This window comes from Heterodontus francisci, chromosome 5 (genome assembly GCF_036365525.1).
Source record: "Heterodontus francisci isolate sHetFra1 chromosome 5, sHetFra1.hap1, whole genome shotgun sequence".
Classification (NCBI taxonomy): Eukaryota; Metazoa; Chordata; class Chondrichthyes; order Heterodontiformes; family Heterodontidae; genus Heterodontus; species Heterodontus francisci.
This window is the reverse complement of record NC_090375.1, coordinates 131,267,707-131,292,513: the sequence shown is the minus strand read 5'-3', so window position 1 is coordinate 131,292,513 and position 24,807 is coordinate 131,267,707. Positions and strand designations below refer to the sequence as shown.

At 43.2% G+C, this 24,807-nt stretch overlaps 1 protein-coding gene across 1 annotated transcript in view; it reads left to right on the top strand.

The window, feature by feature from the left end:
• Positions 1–24,807, top strand: part of LOC137370051 (CAP-Gly domain-containing linker protein 1-like) — a 197,891-nt gene that overhangs the window by 140,743 nt on the left and 32,341 nt on the right. The window contains exons 5-9 of the mRNA XM_068032096.1: positions 3,964–4,078; positions 15,663–15,847; positions 16,918–17,072; positions 22,482–22,644; positions 23,186–23,344. Of these exons, the coding sequence (XP_067888197.1) occupies positions 3,964–4,078; positions 15,663–15,847; positions 16,918–17,072; positions 22,482–22,644; positions 23,186–23,344 (777 nt within the window). The remainder of the gene's footprint in view (positions 1–3,963; positions 4,079–15,662; positions 15,848–16,917; positions 17,073–22,481; positions 22,645–23,185; positions 23,345–24,807) is intronic.

Here is a 24,807-nt window from a genome sequence, read left to right as displayed (position 1 = left end):
GTCTTCAGGGTGTGTGCCACTCTCAAACCGATGTGCAGCTTTGGAGAAAGCTGAGAGTGACAACACCTTGAAGGAATGCAGTCCAGACCATGGCACCAATGGACAAAGGACTGCACAGGAGGGTATAGAAAAGAGTCAAAATGCAGTTATTATAGAAGATTCCACAGTTAGGGGGGACAGACATGCATTTCTGTCATCATGAGTCCCTAATGGTATGTTGCCTTCCTGATGCCAAGGTAAAGGACACCACAGAGAGGATGCATAATATTCTGCAGGGGGAAGGGAATGAGCCAGAAGTTGTGGAGTGGCATGTGGCTGAGAAGAAGGCAGCTAGTGTTGATGCTGCTCTGGTTCATGAGAGGTGCAAGGTAGAGCTGCATAAGCTCTGAAGAAGGAATTTTCCTCCACACAAGATAAGGTGGCAGGTTGTTCAACCTTGCCCATCTAAGAGCGAAGACCAAAGTACGGAAAGTCCTCATCAGGGAACTCCTCTTTGCTGATGATGCTGCATTAACATCTCACACAGAAGAGTGTCTGCAGAGACTCATCGACAGGATTGCGGCTGCCTGCAATGAATTTGGCCTAACCATCAGCCTCAAGAAAACAAACATCATGGGACAGGACGTCAGAAATGTTCCATCCATCAATATCGGCGACCACGCTCTGGAAGTGGTTCAAGAGTTCACCTACCTAGGCTCAACTATCGCCAGTAACCTGTCTCTCGATGCAGAAATCAACAAGCGCATGGGAAAGGCTTCCACTGCAATGTCCAGACTGGCCAAGAGAGTGTGGGAAAATGGCGCACTGACAAGGAACACAAAAGTCAGAGTGTATCAAGCCTGTGTCCTCAGTACCTTGCTCTATGGCAGCGAGGCCTGGACAACGTCTGTCAGCCAAGAGCGACGTCTCAATTCATTCCATCTTCGCTGCCTCCGGAGAATCCTTGGCAACAGGTGGCAGGACCGTATCTCCAACACACAAGTCCTCGAGGCGGCCAACATCCCCAGCATATACACCCAACTGAGCCAGCGGCGCTTGAGATGGCTTGGCCATGTGAGTCGCGTGGAAGATGGCAGGTTCCCCAAGGACACATTGTACAGCGAGCTCGTCACTGGTATCAGACCCACCGGCCGTCCATGTCTCCACTTTAAAGACGTCTGCAAACACGACATAAAGTCCTGTGACATTGATCACAAGTCATGGGAGTCAGTTGCCAGTGATCGCCAGAGCTGGCGGGCAGCCATTAAGGCGGGGCTAAAGTGTGGCAAGTCGAAGAGACAGCAGTTGGCAGGAAAAAATACAGAAGCGCAAGGAGAGAGCCAACTGTGTAACAGCCCCGACAACCAATTTTATCTGTAGCACCTGTGGAAGAGTCTGTCACTCTAGAATGGCCTTTATAGCCACTCCAGGCGCTGCTTCACAAACTACTGACCACCTCCAGGCGCTTACGCTCGAGACAAGGAGGCCAAAGAAGAAGTAGTATGCCATGGTGAAAGCTGGCAGCAAAGAGGTGCAACTGAAGTTGATTGAAGTGCATCACAGTTGAAGTGACGTCCAAGAAGTTGTCAATCACCTGTCGAGCACTGAAAGCATTCTGAGAAGGAGTGCTGTGAGCAGCAACCTGTCACCTGGCTGTGGCTGGAGCGCTTCAGTTTCACTGGTCAAAGGCTTCCCAGCCTGTCAGTTTCACTGAAGAAACGCTCCTTGCTGTGCACTCACCGTAGTGACCCTGGCGAGTTGCTGACCACTCTGGAAATAGGTCCGCTGGCTGTTAAAGCTAGAATCTTTGGTTAAAACAGTACTTAATTGCCTATTAGAATATTTAAATACCTTTTTCCAACAGCTGCACAGGGGTTCCCGGCTTGCCTTCAGATCTGCCCGACATCACTTTTAGGGGATTTAACTCCCCACACGTGCCCAAACCTGACTTCCCTTGCCTGTAAAAATTCCCCTCACTGTTTCTATGCTATTTACAGCCTGATATTATAGCTGTACATAGTGCTCAGTGGCCTCCTTTCAAGGTTAAAAAGATTACGTTTTTCTAGTCGTTTCTCTAGTAATCAATCCTCGAACACTGGGAATGACTGTCATTCTTCTGCACTGAATTGAGGGCTGAAATGCATCAGTCTCAGTGACTAGAACTGAACATACCAAGTTGTAAGCATTGCACATTTTAAGCATGACTTCTGACTTGCATTGCCTACTTTGGCAGTAAAGCTTTGCATTCTTTTTCTGAAAGGTGGCCAACCTGAAATGTTGCGCTGGATTTTACTTTAGGCGGACAGGACTTCACCACCGACGTAAAGGTCGGTGGCGAACCTCCTTCCGCCTAGTCCGGAGATCTGACCCGCATTTTACGGGTCCCCGGGCTTTAATTGTCCTGAGGCGGGACTTCCACCCACTGCTGGGACTGCAGCCCAGCTGACGCCATGGAGCCAGGACTTCAGGAAAGTTGGGCTTGCCACTCCTCGGGGGGTGATCGGTTGTGCCGGCGAGGCAAGTGTAGTTGTTTGGGGGGTGGGGGAGGGGCGTCTTGGATCCCGGGGGTGGGTTGCGAGGCTGGGGTGGCCCTCAATCGGACACCTTGTGCCCAACTGCCATGGTACCCCCCCCCCCCTCCGGCGTGCAGAAAGTACAGCAGCTATCGCTGGGCAGCCTTTTACGTCCCCAGCATACCTGCTTGCCACAGGTAAAATACCCCGTGGAGGCGGGCATGGCCCTTAAGTGGCCACTTAAGGGCCTTGATTGGCCTTGGGCAGGCAGGCTGTTCCCGCCCGACCGCCATAAAGTTGGCCAGAGGCGGGAGCGGGGCGGGAAGGCCTCCCAGAGCTTTCCACTGAATTTTACGCTACCCCACGCCACCATCCGACCCACTGGGGTGGCGTAAAATTCAGCCCGTTAACTCTGCTTCTCTCGCCACAGATGCTGCCAGACCTGCTGAGCATTTCCAGCACTTTGTTTTTATTTTTCACTCTTATTGCTTTGTTGGTTGCTACTCTATGGTGATTGGACAACGCTGTGTATATTAATGCCTCTTGTCTGTGTACTTCCCCCTTGGCTTTCTTGAAACCATTTGCAAAATATGTATGATGCCTATTTTTTTTCTTTGTCATACTTTTCACATGTATGTAGTAAATTCCATTTACCATTGTTCTACCCACTTTTGTATTAATCTGGATCCCTTGCTGCCTCCTGCAGTTCAACTCTTCCCCCACCTCCCCCCTCCGCTACCCAATCCAGATTAGTATATACAAATTTGAGCAGTTTGAATTGAACTTCAAAATTGCATCTAATAATGGTAATTGTAAATCCATATTAGAACTTTCCATTGTCCATTTACAATTTTTAAAAAGTCAAGGAATCTTTACAAATATAAATAAAAAATATTTTTAAGTTGTTTAGAAAAGAAATGAACTGTTGAAAATCTCAAAACAACTTGAAATTTACAGCTGTGAGCATCATCTGAAAGAAGATCATTGGGCCATGTACTTTGCAGAGCTCCCAATATGTTAAGTAAACCATGTACCTAAAACTAAATTCCACAAGCAGCATCCAGTGGAGCTTTTTATTCTTCCAGATGACCTGTCCTTATTGTGCTTTAGCTTATGATTGCTAAATTCATGCTGATTATGTTGTGTTGTGGGCATTTGCGTGCTGCAAACTGGGTTGTGATGATCCAAAGTAATTTTCTAATTTTAACCTTTTTGAATACGGAAGGATCTCTTTTAATTTCCAAAATGCACATATTTCCTTTGTATGTTCTTGGCAAAAATAACTTGCTAATAGCGAATGATAAATGTTAGGAAGAAAGGAGAATTGAGAAAATGATCAGATGAAAAAGCAGTTGCAGTATTCTAAGCATTAATTAAAAAGTGTACAGTTGTTAGAATTTTCATTTCTTTTTGATTATGAAAATGTACTGGAGTTCTCAAGATCCATGTGAATTGTGTGTGACTTTTGTAGGAGCTGCAAGCTGAAATTGAATTCATCCAGCTAGAAATTAGAAAGAAAGATGCCAGAATTGCAATGTCGCAGTCAGAGAAGGAACTTTTCTGCAGAAACCTTCGTTTGGCACAAGGTGACAAGCTGGTCAATCAGGCAGTTTTTTAAATATTTTGTATATGTGGTATAAATGGAATGCTTTATACCTGGTGATACAGTATGGTAAGTATGATACGGGTAAGACTAACAAGATCACAATAGATGAGAAATGCCATTTGGCCTATCTTGACTTATCCATCTAGAAAGACCCGACACTCGCATCTAATTTTTTTTCTTAAATGATTTCAGGATTTTCACCTCCACTGTTTGATCCAGAATTTAATTCCATATATTCATCACTTTGTGCAAAGAAGAACTTCCAGATGTAATTCGTAAACTTGCCTTTAATTAGTTTTGAACTTGTGCAATTTAGATTTTTATGAATATTCTGGGTTTACAATTTCCATAGGGGGATAGTATCTCAGACCGAGTTCTGGAATGATAGGTGATCTTGAGGTGGGGGAGCACCTTCCTGATTTGGACCACTTCTTAAAAGATTTCAAATCTGGGGTTGTAGCAAGTACAATGGGATTACATAGTATTTACAGCACAAAAACAGGCTATTCAAATCGACAACTATATTTGTCATACCAATATCATAAATACCAATATTTATGCTCCACATGAGTCTCCTCCCACCCTTCTTCATCTAACCCAATCAACATATCCTTCTATTCCTTTCTCTCATGTGTTTATCTAGTTCTCCTTAAATGCATCAATGTTAGTGGTCTCAGCTATTCCTTGTGGTAGCGAGTTCCACATCCTAACCACTCACTGAGTAAAGACAGTTCTCCTGAATTCTCTGTTGGATTTATAAGTGACTCTGTTGTATTTATGGCCCCTATTTCAGGTCTCACTCACAAGTGGAAACATCACGACATCTACACTATCAAATCCTTTCATTATTTTAAATACCTGTATCAGATTATTCTTTAGTCTTCTCTTTTCTAGAGAAAAGAGTGCCAGCCTGTTCAATCTTTCCTGATACGTCTAACCTCTCAGTTCTGCTATCATGTTAGTAATTTTTATTTGCCTCTTCTCCAGTACCTCTGTGTCGTTTATGCAATATATAGAGACTAAACCCGGAATTTTACACCGCCCCAGCGGGTTGGATTGTGGCGTGGGGGTGGCGTAAAATTGAGCGGAAGGCTCCGGGAGGCCTCACCGCCCCGATTCCGTCTCTGACCAAGTTTATGGAGGTCCGGCGGGTGGGGGGGGGGAGTGAGATGCGGCCCGCCCGCCCAAGGCCAATCAAGACCCTTAAGTGGCCACTTAAGGGCCCTCGCCCGCCTCCACGGGTATTTTACCTGTGGCAAGCGGGTGTGCCGGGGACGTGAGAGGCCACCCAGCCATAGCTGTCGGCCTTTCCGCACCCCAGGGGTTGGGGGAGGGCCTGGCAATCGGGCAGAGGGTGCCCGACTGAGGGCCGCCCCCGCCTCCCAACCCAACCCCGGGATCCAAGACGCTCCCCCCACCCTCCCCCTAAACGACCACCCTAGCCTCACCAGGGCACGACCGATTCCCCTGTTGAGGCTGCCCGAACTTGCCTTCTGTCCCGGTTCTATTGCGTCCTCCTCCGTCGGCTGGGCTGCAGTCTCAGCAGTGGCCACCACTCCCGGTGGCGCTGCTGAGACTAAGAGCTGCCGGCCCGCTGATTGGCCAGCAGCTCACTGAGGCGGGACCTGATTGTGGTGGGAAGAACGCACTGTTAATTCAATCCCATCCCTCCACAGATCACCAATCATATCATTTTAAACTTTCCAAATTAAAGAAAGACCCAGCCAAATTGTACCATCGATTAACCCCCGAATGAGACTAACCAAACCAGGTGTCTTTAAATCAACAAATTAACTGTTTAATTAATTTTTAAACACTACAATGAGATAAACAACATTTAAAATAGAAAAAATTAGAGTCCTTGCAAATTTACACTTCTCGGTGAACAATCCTCTTATTAAAGTCCACGCGCAATCTTCCAGGGTCTGATGACCCGACAACCGAAGTTTCAAATTCCTCCTTCTTCCAGCGATGAACACAGTAGATCAAGAACTTGCAACCACTTTCAATAAAATCAATCTGGCTTTAGAATTTTTGAGGGATAAAAGATTGTCACAGTCTAACTTCCTTTCCTTCAGTTTAAATTATCAGAGATCTCTGTTTTGGCTTGACGTCTTAGAACTTTGAGACAATAATAAATAAAGACTAAATTCTCTTCCTTCAGTTTAAATGGGCTGAGAGATCTTCTTTCAGGTGCTAACACAGCTTTTGTCTGTGTCCCCTGTTAGAACAGGCTGTTTGCACTATAAGCCAGTCCAAAATTAAATTGTGACAAACGTATCTCTTGATACTCAGTCCGAGTGGCTGTATCCAAGGTAACGAGAATGCACCCTTTGAAACGCAATCTCTGGCTGTATCCCAGGGCAACAAAAATGCATTCTTTGACTCAGCTTCTGGAGCCTGCTGCCTTAAAGCAGTATGGCTCCATTTCCCAGCCTTAAAGGCACACCACATTCTTCCTGGGAAAAAAACCTACAGGATTATAACAACTCCACTACTGGTGGAATTGAAACACCATTCCTGAAATGCGTTTCATTACAATGGGTAAAAAAAATACAAATTGAAAAAACGCTAACACCTTTTTCTCCCCACATTTACAGGCATACGCTTTTCTAAAATGTTAAGACTACAGCAACAAGTTCCACCAGAACATTTCGGCGTTAAATTTTCAAAAGTTTGTCCCAATTAACCCATTTTAAATTTACAATCATAGTCTTCCAATGGTTTCGTTTCCCTATTGTCCATCACCTCAGCCAGGTGAACCACACAGCTAGGAGCACTGACCTTCCTTTTTTTTTTCCTTTTTGGCCTCCTTGACTCGAGAGACAATGGGTAAGCGCCGAAAGGTGGTCAGTGGTTTGTGGAGCAGCACCTGGAGTGGCTATAAAGGCCAATTCTAGAGTGACATACTCTTCCCCAGACGCTGCAGGTAAAGTTGGTTGTCAGGGCTGTTACACAGTTGGCTCTCTGCTTACACTTCTGTCTCTTTTCCTGCCAACTGCTGTGTCTCTTTGACTCACCACTCTTTAGCCCCACCTTTATAGCTGTCTGCCAGCTCTGGCGATCGCTGGCAACTGGGTCCCATGACTTGTGGTCAATGTTGCAGGTCTTCATGTCGTGTTTGCAAATGTCTTTAAAGCGGAGACATGGACGGCTGGTGGGTCTGATACTAGTGACGAGCTCGCTGTACAATACGTCCTTGGGGATCCTGCCATCTTCCATGCGGCTCACATGGCCAAGCCATCTCAAGTGCCGCTGGCTCAGTACGGCGTACATGCTGGGGATGTTGGCTGCCTTGTGGACTTCTGCGTTGGAGATACGGTCCTGCCACCTGATGCCAAGGATTCTCCAGAGACAGCGAAGATGGAATGCTCTTGGCTGACATACATTGTCCAGGCCTCGCTGCCGTAGAGCAAGGTACTGAGGACACAGGCTTGAAACACTCGGACTTTTGTGTTCTGTGTCAGTGCGCCATTTTCCCACACCCTCTGGGCCAGTCTGGACATAGCAGCAGATGTTCTTCCCAAGCGCTTGTTGATTTCTGCATCGAGAGACAGGTTACTGGTGATAGTTGAGCCTAGGTAGGTGAACTCTTGAACCACTTCCAGAGTGTGGTCGCCGATATTGACGGATGGAACATTTCTGACGTCCTGTCCCATAATGTTTGTTTTCTTGAGGCTGATGGTTAGGCCAAATTTGTTGCAGGCAGCCGCAATCCTGTCGATGAGTCTCTGCAGACACAAAGTCATGGAAGGAGGTGATGATACTTTGGTGGACATCCAATCTTTGCTAGTAGTCTGAAAAGACCACGTCTGCTGACGAAGTCAAAGGCTATGGTGAGATCTATGAAGAAAACGTAGAGGGGCATCCGTTGTTAGTGGCATTTCTCCTGTAGCTGGCGAATGGAGAACAGCACCAATGGTGAATCTCTCGAAAGCTGCACTCTGCCTCAGGGTAGACACGCTCAGCCAGCTTCTGGAGTCTGTTTAAAATGACTCGAGCGAAGACTTTCCCCACTGTGCTGAGCAGGGAGATTCCACAGTAGTTGTTGCAGTCACTGCGGTCACCCTTGTTCTTATAGAGGGTGATGATATTGGCATTGCACATGTCCTATGGTACTGCTCCCTCATCCCAGCACAGGCAAAGCAATTCATGGAGTGCTGAGAGTATAGCAGGCTTGGCACACTTGATTATTTCCGGGGTAATGCCGTCCTTTCCAGGGGCTTTTCTGCTGGCTAGAGAATCGATGGCATTACTGAGTTCTGATTTTGTTGGCTGTTCGTCCAGCTCATCCATGACTGGCAGAGACTGGGCTGCATTGAGGGCAGTGTCAGTGACATCATTTTCCCTGGAGTACAGTTCTAGATAGTGCTGCACTCAGCGGTCCATTTGCTTGCGTTGGTCAGTGATCGTTTCCCCTGATTTAGACTTGAGGGGGGCGATCTTCTTGATGGTTGGTCCAAAAGCGCACTCAATGCCGTCATACATTCCTCTGATGTTTCTGGTGTCGGAGGACAGCTGAATTTGACTGCATAGGTGTTGCCAGTAGTCATTTGCACAGCGCCTGGCTGTTCTTTGTGCGGTGCTTCTGGCTGCTTTAAGTGCTAAGGATGTTAACTCGCTGGGGGCTTTCTTGTAGTTCAGCAGTGCAGTGCGTTTAGCGGCTATGACTGGTTCCATCTCTTCAAAGTGAGATTGAAACCAGACTGCATTCTGATTCTCACATTTGCCAAAGGTGGTCATTGCTGAATCATAGATGGTGTCTCTGATGTGGGCCCACTTGGTCTCTGCATCCCCTGCAGGAGTGTTTTGAAGGGCTTTTTCAAGCGAATTGAGAAACTTTTGTGACCACTGTGGGTAAGAAATTTTGGTAGTGTTAATGCACGGGTGGCCATTCTGCTTGGAGTGGTGTAACTTCTTTGGTTTGAGTCTAACTTTGCTGTACACCAGGGAGTGGTCGGTGTCGCAGTCCGCACTCTGGAAGCTACATGTGATTTGAACACTGTTTATGGAGGCTCGCGTTGTGATGATGAGGTCCAGCTGGTGCCAATGACGTGATCTTGAGTGTCTCCATGAAACCAGGAGCACTGACCATTACTGTGTTTACTATTCTCTGAGAAGTTTCTCGACTACCCCTTAACTTGTGTGGCATCACTTGACGCTGGAAAACCCTGTCCGGTGTAACAGAAGCTGATTTTTTTCTTACCCTGGGGTGTCAAAAGAATTTAACAGTATCCCTCCAACGCATCTGTCTCTTTAAGTTGCCCACTCTGTCCTTGTAGTCCTTTAAATGAGAATTTGGGTAGGAGTCTGCCTTCTCTACCACAGTGACTTTTCTAGAGTCTATGCAAGTTTGAGCCGTCCCACCAGGTTTAGACATCAAGACCATCTGCAAATTCCAGATGTCCTGACTAGGTTCATCTAAGCTGTCCTTCAGCCTGCATTGTACCTCTGCTTCCACTTGGGTCTGTCTGTCTGGACCTAAGCAACAAGGATGTTGTTTTAAAGAAATGGTTCCCCCTATACCCGCATCATATCTGGCTAAGGTTGTACATCCTGGCTTATCCCTACAAACTTTTTGAAACTTTGTGAAAACTCTGGTTAGGACTTCACACTGTTTTGCCTCTAAGTGTAAAAGCCTATTGTTTAATTTTCCTAGCCATTCTGTATTCGCTAATTGGATAGTTGGAGGTTCATTCTGAGAATTTCCTAGGCCTAGTTCTGCCTCATCCTCACTATCCTTTTCCTTCTCAACGGTCCCGGTTACCTGACATACCTGTACTGGCTTATCCTCCTGCCTGCGGTAATATTGTTTGAGCATATTAATGTGACACAACCGGTGGTTCTTCCGGTGATCGGGGGGTGTCAATCAAGTAATCTACCTTACCCACTCTTTTGATCACTGTGCACGGGCCACTGAACTGTGCTTTCAATGGTTCTCCCTGTGATGGTAACAACACTAATACTTCATCTTTACATGGTCCATCTCTGACACTTCCCTTCCCTTCCTTGACTTCTCTGTCTCCATCTCTGGGGATAGGCTGTCTACTAATATTCATTATAAGCCCACCAACTCCCACAGCTACCTTGACTACACTTCTTCACACCCTGCCTCCTGTAAGGACTCCATTCCATTCTCCCAGTTTCTCCGTCTCCGACGCATCTGCTCTGATAATGCAACCTTTCATGATGGCACTTCTGATATGTCTTCCTTTATCTTCAACCGAGGATTCCCCACCTTGGTTGACAGGGCCCTCAACCATGTCCAGCCCATTTCCCATACCTCTACCCTCACCCCTTCCCCTCCCTCCCAGAACCATGACAAGATTCCCCTTGTCCTCGCTTCCCCCCCCACCCCCCCTAGCCTCCATATCCAAAAGATCATCCTCTGCCATTTCCACCACCTCCAGCGCAATGCCACTACCAATCGCATCTTCCCTTCCCCTCCTCTGTCAGCATTCCGAAGGGATCGTTCCCGCCGTGACATCCTGGTCCACTCCTCCATTACTCCCACCACCTCGTCCCCTTCCCACGGCACCTTCCCCTGCAATCGCAGGAAGTGTAATACCTGCCCATTTACCTCCTCTCTCCTCGCTATCCAAGGCCCCAAATACTCCTTTCAGGTGAAGCAGCAATTTACTTGTACTTCTTTCAATTTAGTATACTGTATTTTCTGCTCACAATGTGGCCTCATCTACATTGGGGAGACCAAACGCAGACTGTGTGACCTCTTTGCAGAACACCTCCGCTCTGTCTGAAAGCATGACCCCAGTTTCCAGTTGCTGGCCATTTCAACACACTCCCCCTGCTCTCATGCCCACATCTCTGTCCTGGGATTGCTGCAGTATTCCAGTGAACATCAGTGCAATCTTAAGGAACAGCAACTCATCTACTAATTAGGCACGCTACAACCTGCAAGACTGAACATTGAGTTCAATCATTTCAGAGCATGACGGGCCCTGCTTTTTATTTTTAGTTCTTTTTCGTTTTAGTTATTTATTTTTTATGTGTTTATTTTATTTTAGTTTGTTTCCACTGTGCCTACCCACTTTTCATGTTTGTGCTTGGGGTCAGGCTGTTCAATTTTCTGTCAATTAACACCCTCTCTGTACTAACACTTTGTCTTTCACCACACCATTAACATACCATTTGCCTTTGCTCCATGACCTTCTGGTCAGTTATTCTCTGTGACCTTGTCTTATCAATACCTCTTTTGTTATCTCTTGCCCCACCCCAGCTTTACTTGCTTAAAACCTATTACATTTCTAGCCTCTGCCAGTTCTGATGGTCAACATTTCTTGTTTTTGTTTCAGATTTCCAGCATCTGTAGTATTTTGCTTTTATTATACTAATACTTCATCCCCTGGTTTTATGGTAGGTTGTGGCTTTCCCACCATTTGACAAGTATGGCACGCCCTACAAAATTGTCTCACATCCTTTTGTAAGACCTGGCCAGTAATAATTTTTGCTTGTGTGTGATTTGGTCATCTTAATTCCCCTATGTCCTGCAAAAGGAATGTCGTGTGCTAACCTTTAATAATTCTTGTCGATATTTAGGTGGTACAACAACTGTCCGTGTCTTCATCGGCAGGTCTATGAGGCGGTCTCCATTTCTTCCTCAAAACCCCGTTTGCCATACAATAGCCTTTGTTATTTTATTTTTTTATTTTATTTAGAGATACAGCACTGAAACAGGCCCTTCGGCCCACCGAGTCTGTGCCGACCATCAACCACCCATTTATACTAATCCTACACTAATCCCATATTCCGACCACATCCCACCTGTCCCTCTGTTCCCCTGCCACCTACCTACACTAGGGGCAATTTATAATGGCCAATTTACCTATCAACCTGCAAGTCTTTGGCTGTGGGAGGAAACAGGAGCACCCGGCGAAAACCCTCGCAGACACAGGGAGAACTTGTAAACTCCACACAGGCAGTACCCAGAATTGAACCCGGGTCACTGGAGCTGTGAGGCTGTGGTGCTAACCACTGCGCCACTTTGCCGCCCATGATCCTGTCGTTTTTTTTCTGAGAAAAATGTGGTGTGCCTTTAAGGCTGGAAAAAGAGCCGTACTGCTTTAAGGCAACAAGCTCTAAAGACTTGAGTCAAAGAATTCATTCTCATTGCCATGGATACAGCCATTCGGACTGAGCATCGAGAGATACATTTGATGCAATTTAATTTTGAATTGGCTTATAATGCGTACAGCCTATTCTAACACATTTCAGGATAGCTCAGGGAATGAGGGGCGGGGCATGCAGGATCTCAAAAGCATTGGAGGTCTTGGTGGAGAAGGTCCAGAGGTGGAGAAATGTCCTGTACCAGCAGGGGGAAGGAGTCCACCTCACCCTCCTGTCCCTCTCTTCTGCAGCAACTGTTTTTTTTTTCTTTTGCTCTGCTTGAGCTCAGCTCCTCCTTCCATTTCTCTGCTAGACCAAGTGAGACCTGTAGAAAGATACCCATGACCAAACACTCCTGTTCTCCCATTGACCTTCTCAATTAGGGATGGGCCCTGGCCTGGCCAGCGACGCCCACACCCCCAAAAACAAATGAAAAAAAGACTCCCATAAGGTAGAGTAGCTCAACAATAACTATCTTTAGGTGAAGTCCTTAAGAGAATTTCTTGGAAATATATTGATAAAATGTTGGTGAATTCTTGACAAAAGTGGGCTGCATTTTAAGACTCCGCTGCCGGAATAGGCGGCGGGCGTAAAACAAAATGTCCAGCACACGGGGACCATGTCGTGGAGTCGTCGCGATTTCAAACATGGCGGCTCAGCATGGCTGCGGTGCCCGCCTCAACGATGAGGTGGAGGGGGTGGGTGAGCTGTCACCGGCAATGGCATCTGGCACCAATGCGCAGGTGCCTGTGCCATTTAAAGGGCTTATAGACCTCAATGTGCATTTAAAATTTAAAGGTACATTGGGTTTTATTTTTATGAAAATGACTAAAATAAGTTTTCAATGCCCTCTCCCAACCCCACCAATGGCATATCACAACATTCCTGCCCTTTTTCTCCCCCCTCCCCCATCTGCCCTGGAATTGCTGTGAAAATTTGACTTCTTTCCCCCCCATGCACCCCCCCCCCCCGCCAAAGTTCTGAATCTTTGTCCTTTGCCCCGACCAATCCGAGGCGTTCTAACCCCGCTCCCCACCTCCCACTCAGAGAAAAACACCTCCTCCCGTCCCCACAGGTGTCACGCCACATTTCCCTGAACAGGGATTCAAGGGCGCGGCATAGCCAGCCCCAGAATAAAGATCGACAGATGGTGCCTGAATTGCTGCGGTCTGCATGGTAAGTAGCAATTAGCATATTTTAATGTGGGTCCCATTGCTGAGTGGCGGGGCAGCCACCACGAGACTGCGCCGCTACCGCCGAGATCAGTACGGAGCCTGCCCCCATCTGGGTCAGTGGTGGGCCTCCTCCGTACCGATCTTCATTGTCCCCCCCATCACTGTTCCCAGCGGTGCAGAGGCTTTAAAATCCAGCCCAGTGTTTCAGAAAGTCTCCTATGTATGTCAGAAGTCCTCTTCAACAATCCAACAGTAAGTGAATGGTGAAAGCTGAGCATAGTTTTACATAGTACACAAAATCCTCAACAGTGAGTTGTTTACTCCTGTTCAGCTGGTTGCTGTTCAGAGAGGTTGTTAATTGAACTGCTAGCCACCAAAATACCATGCAGCCTCTTTTAATGAGCACCAGCAGGCAGTTGAATTGTCAGTCAGAGCTGTAATGATCTTTGGGTGTCCATTCCTAGCATATGCTTCAACTCTTTTACCACAATGGTGTCTTGCACTGAAGGTGGGCTAACCCAGCGTTGCAGCTCAGGATCCCATCTTAGCCACATCGGCAGCTTTTTAAGCACATAAAGTATCTGGAGAAAGTTAACTCCTCAGTTTACAGAAATGAAATGGGAAACTTTGAAAATAAAAATTTTGAAATGTTGTAAAGCCTCATATTCCTCCAAGAGAGAAGAGGCATGTACAATGCATAAAGCCACAGTGGGTTTCATAGGTCACTTTTTGTGAATTTCAATCTTTTTTTTCTTTTATAAAGGATTTGAAATTGAGTAATGTTTAAATTGTTTTTGTTTGAAAAAAGAAAATAGTGAATTTGCATATGTTTGTAATTCATAGGCTACAGCACTGAGATGAAGGGAAGTTTGAGGCATCAATAAGTCGGGCATTGATGGGTCTCCACTGATGTTACACAATTCATTATTTTATCTCAGACGGCAACAAATATTCATACACATTGGGATGAGGGGGATTGGGTTCATTTCGATAAGACTTGAGGTGTCTGCTGAGAGAAATGCTTAAGATAGAGGTACTTTTGGGCTTACCAGTGAATTCCTGACCAGGGATGATATCGTAGACACCATTATTGTGGAATCAGAATTCATAAAAATGGGTATGAACAGTCAGACAGGTTCTTGAACAAGAAACTGGTAGGGCATGGAGCAAAAGTCCCCAAAAAGTAGGTTTTTAAAATTATTTTTGTGGGGCCAACAGGACCAGGACCAGGACTGCTTCTCTGGCCCACAAAAATAATCTGGGTTGCTGTTGTTCAGTTAGATAATGTCATATTAATGGCATAGGCAGCAGAAATATTCAGTGGTCAAGCAGTCCTGAAACTTCAATGTTTTTCTTTAATTGGTCCACTCCTTCTTTCAAAACAATGTGCCTTAAATCACTCAGTGGAACACAAAAGCAATAGATGTTCTTCCAGAGCTGGTCGGTTCTGCAATTCAACCACTTAAAACCAATAAGCTGAGCTTGTACTTCTAAATATTTACCAGAATATTGCAATGGAAAGTTATTGTTGGACTTGACACATATTCAATGCTTGGACATGGTGCTTCAAAGTTTTTGTCCAACAACACTCTTTTGTCTTTTAATTTGCTTTATTTCAATTGTTAGATTAATAGAAGTAGTGTTGTTTCCATTTGAACCTAAATGTTAAATTCCTGTTTGAAAAGTAGACTGTTTGAAGTAGTTTATTTGTCTGACAAACTCATATCCAAATCCTTCCAAAACACAAATCCTGTCTACACCACTGCCAGGTATACTAGAATAATGCAATTCCCATTTATATTAATGCACTATAATGATGAGTATTTTTATTAAAGCTTGTTTGTGGTAATAAAAGTAAATAATGTAAACTTCATTACAATGGGCAAGGACACCTCAGCTTAATATTTCAATGTCCAGTGATTGATTAAGATGAGCTTTCTTCCCCAAAAAGTACTCTCCTTCCTCATCACAATTTTCAATACCCCTCAAACCATAAATTTTCTAGTTTTCACTTGGCCCATCAATCTGTAGAAAAAAGACACGATAGGCTGTCTCTTTCTGCAATCCATGTTTACATTATTATTGTGTTCTGACTCAAAATATGATACTGAATAAAAGGTAGATTGATTAGTTCTAAGCAAAAGTGGGAAAAAAGTGGCGTAACTCTTTTCACAGCCAATACCTCCCATTCCCATCCCAAGAATACTTTATTAATCTGTTAGTTGGCACTGATGTACATAAAGACTAAAACTATAATTGTGACAGATGCTCGTTCCACTGAGAAAAGATTGCTGATCGAGGAAATGGTTCAAATGAAGAAACTAAAGGAAATTGCCAACCAGGATATGGCTTACAAAGAGTCTGAACTAGTGAAGATCAAACAGGAACTGGAAAGGACTACTGCTGCAGTAACAGATGGAGGACGCCAAATCTGGTTGCTAGAAACGCAGGCATGTTTGACTGGAATTATGGTATCTTTCTTGTAGTCAAGATATTACAGTTTTCAATATATAATACATTTTAAAAATGTCCCAAAGTCCCATGTGTGTAATTATTTATTGCAAATTTTCAAAACAGGATGAAAACATTAGCACATTGAATAAATTGTGTTACATAACACTGTCGACAGCAGAAACCATGCGCAATAAATATAAATAAAATCTATAAATTTGAACTTAAATTGATACAAGACAGCTATAATTAACATATAAGCAATCTTGGAAGTGTTTTTAAGTTCAGGCTGACTTAAATGTCAACCTCGGTGAGAATGTTGCATGTGAGATCTAAAGGTACAATAAACATTTTGTGCAGAGAGGAGCTTTTTGGATGCTTAAGCATTCTTGTCTGTTGCTATCCTTTCTATATGCACATAAGAAAATCTACATTAGCATCTTATTTCAAATCATTAGCCATTGAAGTGTCTTGTAGTTGTGTAGTACAAATCATTTTAAATCTGCACTTTTTCTCTTTGTAAAATAAAATGTTTTCTAAAGTAATAAGGTGTTGGAAATGCACTCAAGTTCTGAGTTTAGATGATTAATACAGCACACCGTGCTCAATCAGATGCTGCTTGATTTGTGCATTTCACAATTTTCAGTATTAATTTCAGATTTACTTTCCTTTTTACCTCAGTACTTTTACAGTTTTAAAAAGTCCAATTCTCTCCATTGAATGAACGATTTACATTTTTAAAAATACTAAACCTTACTATTATAAATTAGGACAACTATTGTCTTATTTAATTATTTGCCATGACTAATTATTTACAGAACAAAGAACCGGGACAAGCTCTCATTTCAGAAACATTGTGAACATTGTCTTGTACAATTGGGGGCTAGGATTGATTGAGGCCTGGGAGTAGCTGTCGGTCTCTGGTGATGGATACAAGTCACTGAACTTTGGATTACCTCAAGTTTACGGATGACCACTAGGAAGAGAAGAGAGATGTGATGCTTTGTCTCAAAAAGTGGTTTTGATGCTTTCAGTTACATATATATTTTTAAATTGTTTTTGTTTTAAGCTTAATCAGCATGTTGAGAAGCACCAGGCTACAGAGGCTCAGCTTGGAGAAAAGAAGTTGGAGTTATTAAAGACCCAGGTTGCCCTTCATCAGCTTGAGGAAAAGTACTACACCAGTACTGCATCCATGCAAGATCACATTGCTAGAGAACTGCGGTGAGGAGATTATGCATTTTCTTTATAGTGTGAAGGGCTTTTAAATTGAACACAATCCACTTCCTTAAACATTTGCTGTAAAGCAGAAATGTTTGTGATGGTAATGAAGGGATTTAAGTTCTTGGCATTTCCAGTGATTGTCTCATCCTGCAACCATGTAGGAATACATAGAAATAGCATATATTTGAATTTGTTTTTGTAACTTCACTGGAATGGGAGGCATTTTCCAATGTGAACATGATTTTTTTTTTGCTTTTATCATCCTGTACATTGTACATACAAGAATTTTCTACACTAAACAAATATTTCTTCAGTAGACTGTGCACAGTGATGATTGAGTTTTCTTTGGTCTAAAAATTGAATTATCCATTAATCAATATATCAACAATTAGACTTCTAATTCTTCCAAGGAAATTCCTGTTTTCCCAGGATGATTTTATGTCAGTCCTATGCTATGTCAGTGAAAGAAATCTAGTTACAGTAATAAAGCTACTGGGCTTTCCGTGTCGGGAATAGCTTTATTGGGTTAGTATTTGCTGGACAGGGCATCTTGCAGCATGCCCAGTGAGTTGGATTTTTTTCCTTGCCCATCAGCTTGAAAAAACTTTGCACTGTAAATTGCTGGAAGTGCAAGCTCCTAACAGTGTGACTAGGTTAATTAGACATCTGGGACCATTGTGAACAGGAGATTGACTGAGCACCAGTTTTCTTAACTCATGGTATAATCCTTCCTCACCATACATTTTTGCATCATAATGATGGGTGCAATTAACTCACCATTATTTTCCCAGCAAACTCTGGGCCAATAGTGTGATTATAAACATACTATATAACTTAAAATTAATTTTAAACCCTATTCTGTTCACTTTGAGAATTGTTTTGCTGTTTGCTATTAATAGTAGTAATCTTAGGAATACGAAGTTGGCTGAGTGACAGGAGACAGTAGTGGTGAATGGTTGTTTTTTTGGTTTGGAAGTATGTGGTGGGGTTCCCCAGGGGTTGATACTAGGACCACTGCTTTTCTTGATTTATATTTATGACTTAGACTTGGGTGTGAAAGGCACAATTACAAAACTTGCAGCTGACACAAAACTTGGAAGTACTGTGAACTTTGAGGAGGTTAGTGATAGACTGGCTGGTGGAATGGGCAGACACGTGGCAAATGAAATTTAATGCAGAGAAATGTGAAGTAATACATTTTGGTAGGAAGAATGAGGAGTCACTATAAAATAAAGGATACAATTCTAAAGGGGAGCAGGAACAGAGGGACCTGGGGTGTATATGCACACAAATTGTTGAAGATGGCAGGACAGGTTGAGAAAGTGGTTAATAAGACATACAGAATAGAGGTATACAAAATTATGAGGGGAATAGATCGGGTAGATAGGAAGACATTTTTTCCCTTAGTGGAGGTGTCAATAACCAGGGGGCATAGACTTAAGGTAAGGGGCAGGAGGTTTAGAGTGGATTTGAGGAAAAATGTTTTCACCCAGAGGGTGGTTGGAATGAGGAACACACTGCCTGAAGGGGTGGTAGAGGCAGGAACCCTCACAACATTTAAGTAGTATTTAGATGAGCACTTGAAACGCCATAGCATACAAGGCTACGGGCCAAGTGCTGGAAAATGGGATTAGAATAGATAGGCTTGATGGACGGCGCGGACATGGTAGGCCGAAGTGCCTGTTTCTGTGCTGTATAACTATGACTCAGAATCCTGGGCTTTACAAATAGAGGCATTGAGTACAAAATTAAGAAAGTTATGGCGAATCTTTATAAAACACTGGTTCAGCCTCAGCTGGATTATTGGGTTCAGTTCTGTGCACCACACTTTAGGAAGGTCTTGAAGGCATTAGAGAGGGTGCAGAAAAGATTTGCGGGAATGGTTCCAGGGATAAGGGACTTCAGTTACGTGGATAGGTTGAAGAACCTGGGTCTTTTCTTGGAGTACAGAAGGTTGAGAGGAGATTTGATAGAGGTGCTCAAGATCATGAGGAGTCTGGACAAGCTAGCGAGGGAGAAACTGTTCCCATTGGCAGACTGGTCGATGATCAGAATCACAGAATCGTTACAGTGCAGAAGGAGACCATTCAGCTCTCCAAAAGAGCAAATCCCTCAGTTCCATTCCCCTGCCTTCTCCCCCATAACCCTGCAAATTCTTCCTTTTCATATAACTGTCCAATTCCCTTTTGAATGCTTCAATTGAACCTGCCTCCACCACGTTCTCAGGCAGTGCATTCCAGACCTTAACCACTCGCTGCGTGAAAAAGTTTTTCCTCATGTCACTTTTGCTTCTCTTACCAAATACTTTAAATGTGTGCCCTTTCGTTCTCAATCCTTTCACGAGTGGGAACAGTTTCTCTCCATCAACTCTGCCCAGACCCCTCATGATTTCGAATACCTCTATCAGATCACTTCTCAGCCTTCTCTTCTCCAAGGAAAACAGTCCTAACTTCTCCAATCTATCTTGATAACTGAAATTCCTCATCCCTGGAACCATTCTCATGAATCTTTTCTGTACTTTCTCCAATACCCTCACGTCTTTCCTAAAGTGCGGTACCCAGAACTGGACACAATACTCCCAGCTGAGGCCAAACTAGTGTCTTATACAAGTGCAACATAACCTCCTTGCTCTTGTGCTCTATGCCCCTATTAGTAAAGCCCAGGATACCTGTCCTGCCACCTTCAGTGACTTATGCACATTTACACCTAGGTCCCTTTGCTCCTGCACCCCCCCCCCCCCCCCCCCACCCCCTTGTACCCTTTATTCTATATTGTCTCTGCATGTTCTTCCTACCAAAATGAATCACTTCAAATTTCATATTTCTCTGCATTAATCTTCGTCTGCCCATTCCACCAACTTGTCTATGTCCTTTCAAAGTTCTACACTATCCTCCTCACAGTTCACAATGCTTCCAAGTTTCGTATTATCCACAAACTTTGAAATTGTGCCCTGTACACCAAGGTCTAGGTCATTAACATATATCATGAAAAGCAAGGGTCCCAACACTGATCCCTGGGGACTTCACCACAAACCTTCCTCCAGTCCGAAAAACATCCATTAACCACTACTCTTTGTTTCCTGTCACTCAGCCAATTTCGTATCCATGTTGCTCCCATCCCTTTTATTCCATGAGCTATAACTTTGCTCACAAGTCTGTTGTGTAACACTGTATCAAACGCCTTTTGAAAGTCCATGTACACCACATCAACAGCATTGCCCTCATCAACCTTCTCTGTTACTTCCTCAAAAAACTCCAGCAAGTTAGTTAAACATGATTTTCCCTTAAGAAATCCATGCTGGCTTTCCTTAATTAACTCACATTTGTCCATGTGACTTATTGATTTTGTCGTGAATTATTTTTTCTAGAAGTTAAACTGACTGGCCTGTAATTGCTGGGCTTATCTTTACACCCTTTTTTGAACAAGGGTGTAATGTTTGCAATTCTCCAGTCCTCTGGCACCACCCCCGAGTCTAAGGAAGACTGAAAAATTATGGCCAGTGCCTCTGCGATTTCCAGCTTCACTTCCCTCAGTATCTTTGGATGCCTCTCCAGCGGACACTGATAAGGTGAATGGCAAAAGAACTAAAGGAGACATGAGAAAAAGCTTTTTTTATGCAGTGAGTGGTTAGGATCCGAATGCACTGCCTGAGCATGTGGTGGAGGCAGATTCAATCATGGCTTTCAAAAGCGAATTGAATATACACCTGAAGAGAAAAAATTTGCAGGGTTCGGGGGAAAGGGCGAGGGAGCAGGACTAGCTAAGATTCTCTTGCAGAGAGCCGGCATGGACACAATGGGTCAAATGGCCTCCTTCTGTGTTATAATCATTCTATGATTCTGTGTGTAAAAGAACAGTTCAAATTTTTTCCATAAATAACAAACGCCTAGAAAAAAATGGAACAAAACAGAAAATGCTGAACCTTTCATCAGACCTGAAATGTTAACTTTCTCTCCACAGATGCTGCCAGACCTGCTGAGTAATTCCAGCATTTTCTATTTTTATTTCAGATTTCCAGCATCAGCAGTATTCTGCTTTTGTACAAGAAATATGGATCCAGCTTCCCTTTTTTTTCCCCACATTGATTCTCCATCTGTTAATATTTTTATTCTACCTTTACCTCCTCCTCCTAAATTAACCTTTTATTATTGTTGAAAATTTTGTAATTTTTTTTGTCCTTCTAACTCATATTCCATAAAGCCAGAAATTGTTACAGCACATTGGAGGCCTTTATGTCTGTGCTGGCTCTTTGCTAGAACAATGCTAAACTTATCCCACTGCCGGCACGTTTTCCTCTGTTTTATCTACTGTTCCTTAAAAGATGCAGTAGTCTCAATAAATTCTTGTGGCAAAATAATTAATGCTTTAACAACGATCTGCAAAAAATAAATTTCTTCCAACCTTTCTTCTCACACTTTTCGTGCAAATTTTATATTGATGACCCCTTATCACTGACTTCCCAAGCAGAGGAAATAGTCCATCCCTATCTTTAGGAAAAAAACTCTTCACAATTAAAACAAAACTTCTATTAAATGTCCTCAGCCTTCCGTTCCAAATGGTCTCAATATCAAGTCTCTCCTAATAACTACAGGTCTAATTGCTGATATCGTTCTGGTGAATCTGTGTTGCATACGTTCCATGGCTTTAATGTTCTTTCTACAACCTAAAACTATACACCTTATTCTAACTGTAGCCTAGCCATTATCTTACATAAATTATCTCTTTGCTCATATACTTAAGGCCCTATTTATAAAACTCAAAATGCCATTGGCCTTTTTATGACTTAATCTACCTGCAGTTAACACTTTGAAGGAATTGTCGATGTATTCCTGCAGTCTTTTACATTCCTCCTTACTGTTTGCCAAACCCACTGCTTTTGTCTAATCAAAAAATGTAAATATTGTGTTCCCTTCATCCAAGTTCAAATGAAGTATATACGAGTTCAAGAACAAACATTAACTCAGCACGGATCCATGGGATACATAACTTCCGTTCCTTCTTTAAAACTATTCCTCACCACTGGTGTACTGTGTCTGAAGTATGTGCAATGTACAGGACTCTGCACCTCCCTTCCCACTATGATCGCTACCACCAAGAAGTTTGAGCAGCAATGGAACATCATCACATTTAAGTTTTTCTCTAAGTCACACATCATTCCACCTTGGATATATATCACCAATCCTTCTTCATTGCTTGATCAATATCCAAGAATTCTCCAAGTAACATGATTGTGGGAGCATCACCACAAGGATTGCAGAGGTGCAAGAAGTGCTACCAACACAGGTTAACTGTGCATGGGTGGTAGATGCTACCTTGACGGCATTATGTACATCCAGAGAACAAATAAAATATACCCTGCATTTTATTAGGTTAGGTGATTAACAAACTACTATGAAACACATTTTTCAGGGATGAAATCAGCAGTCTGCAGCAAAAGCTGAGGGACAAAGTGTTGCAGGCAGAGGAAGACAAATTTCTCAGGAATAAAATGGTGGAAGACTGTGGCCGCTTGACGAAGGAAAGTGCCCTCTTGCACTCTCAGGTGCTGGAACTAACTAAAGAGCGAGAAAGGGTAGGTACATTTGAAGAAAATTAATTGGCTAAACTTAGAATGAAAATGGTCATTACTGCAAATAACTATAATCAAACTAGTGTCATATTTGTCTGATTATTTTATCTACAAATATATTAAAGGCTGGCACTTTATATGACCACAGGAGAGAAATGCCTGAAATGGCATTTGGGGGAAGTGGGGGGCGGGGTGGCGGGGATCTAACCTTAGCATGTTGGATTTTTTTTTTCTTTCACTCAAATAAATACTTATGGGTAAGGCCATTGGAGAACCAACATTTTCCCTGTTGATGTGATAATTTGTAGCTGAGTGCTCTTCTGACTAAAATTATAGGGCTAAGACAGCCAGAATTGACTGACTATTTTTAGTTGGGACTTATTCACGGGCGGATGTCCCTATATTACACATTAAGTTTCTTTTATTGCCATTTTCAAATATACTTGAGTATTAATTGTCTTGAGGTCTACTAATAGAAATTATCTTTAGATTATATGGCTTATAACTGCAGTTGTTCTGAGATGAAAAAAAAAATCTATTACAGGTTCAAGCACTTAGGGATGAGAAGAACTCTCAGCATTCAACCAGTGTCGTACAGTTAACTTCTCTAAAGGAGCAGGCGAGACAGCTTGAACTGGAATTGGTCCATTTAAAAAGCATGAAAAAGGAAGAGGAGAACAAAGTTCTCAATGCCATGGAACAGGTAGTAGTCATTCCATATGGCCAGTGTACAGTCTTCTTTGGCCTCCTTGTCTCGAGAGAGGTATGTTCCTGGAGGTGGTCAGTGGTTTGTGAAGCAGCGCCTGGAGTGGCTATAAAGGCCAATTCTAAAGTGACAGACTCTTCCACAGGTGCTGCAGATAAAATTGGTTGTCAGGGCTGTTACATAGTTGGCTGTCCCCTTGCACTTCTGTCTTTTTTCCTGCAAACTGCTAAGTCTCTTCGACTCGCCACACTTTAGCCCCGCCTTTATGGCTGCCCGCCAGCTCTGGCGATCACTGGCAACTGACTCCCACGACTTGTGATTGTCACAGGACTTCATGTCGCATTTGCAGACGTATTTAAAGCGGACACATGGACGGCCGGTGGGTCTGATACCAGTGACGAGCTCGCTGTACAATGTGTCCTTGGGGATCCTGCCATCTTCCATGCGGCTCGCATGGCCAAGCCATCTCAAGTGGACAGTAGTTCTTGTATAATTCCTTCATAATTAACCTGAGTATAATTACCAAAACGACAACTCTTATTGCACTACATTTATTAACTGATACTAAGCATGCATGATAAGGCACATAGCTACTAATTGGCAGTTTATTAAAAGTAAACAATTTTAGTGAATTAAATAATAGACTATTTTTTACATACACTCTGATGTAAAACATGCAATATTTGGAAGAGAGTTTTCCAGCTAGTTAAGCCTGTAAGTTGGGATCATATATTTATTAATTACTGCTAATCTTATGAAGAACAAGCAAGAGAGTTTGAGGAATCTCAATCTGATCCTTAGTGTACATGAATAAAAGCATAATACTGCATTTGCTGGAAATCTGAAGTAAATCTGATGTACATGATTTCACTGACTATTTCATCTCCAGTTAGAATCTGATAAAATAGATAGTAGAACTGTCTTCTGAAATTGAGATTGAGGTTCAATGTGCAGGACTGCTGTTAGCATATTTTATGATATGGTAGTTTGTGTTGGTCTGAACTGAAAGTTTAATTTGGGAGACTTGTCAGAATAAATTTATGAAGTTTTAAGATTTTCATTTCTATAATGCAAAACTAGCAGTGAATAGGCAAGAGAATCAGTATTAGGAATAATTTGTGTACACAACTTCAGCTAGCAAATGTTGACCAGTGGCTTCAAAAATCTGATACACCGCCAACAAAACTGACAACAGAAAAATGACTAAATATAGGAAAACATAAGAAAAGGAAGAAATGGAAATCACTCAAAACCCCCAAAACATTCTTGTACCAATGACAGATAAGAACTACTGCCATAGATACAGACTCAGTAAAAGCTTGCCCGGCTAGAAAGGTGATGGTGACGACCAGCAACTGGCAGTATACTGAGACAAATAAATGTCAGAAAATCATCTAACTTAAAAAAAATAACATTATAGGGAATCTGTATTGTTACGATCTCGGTAGAGACCATTAACT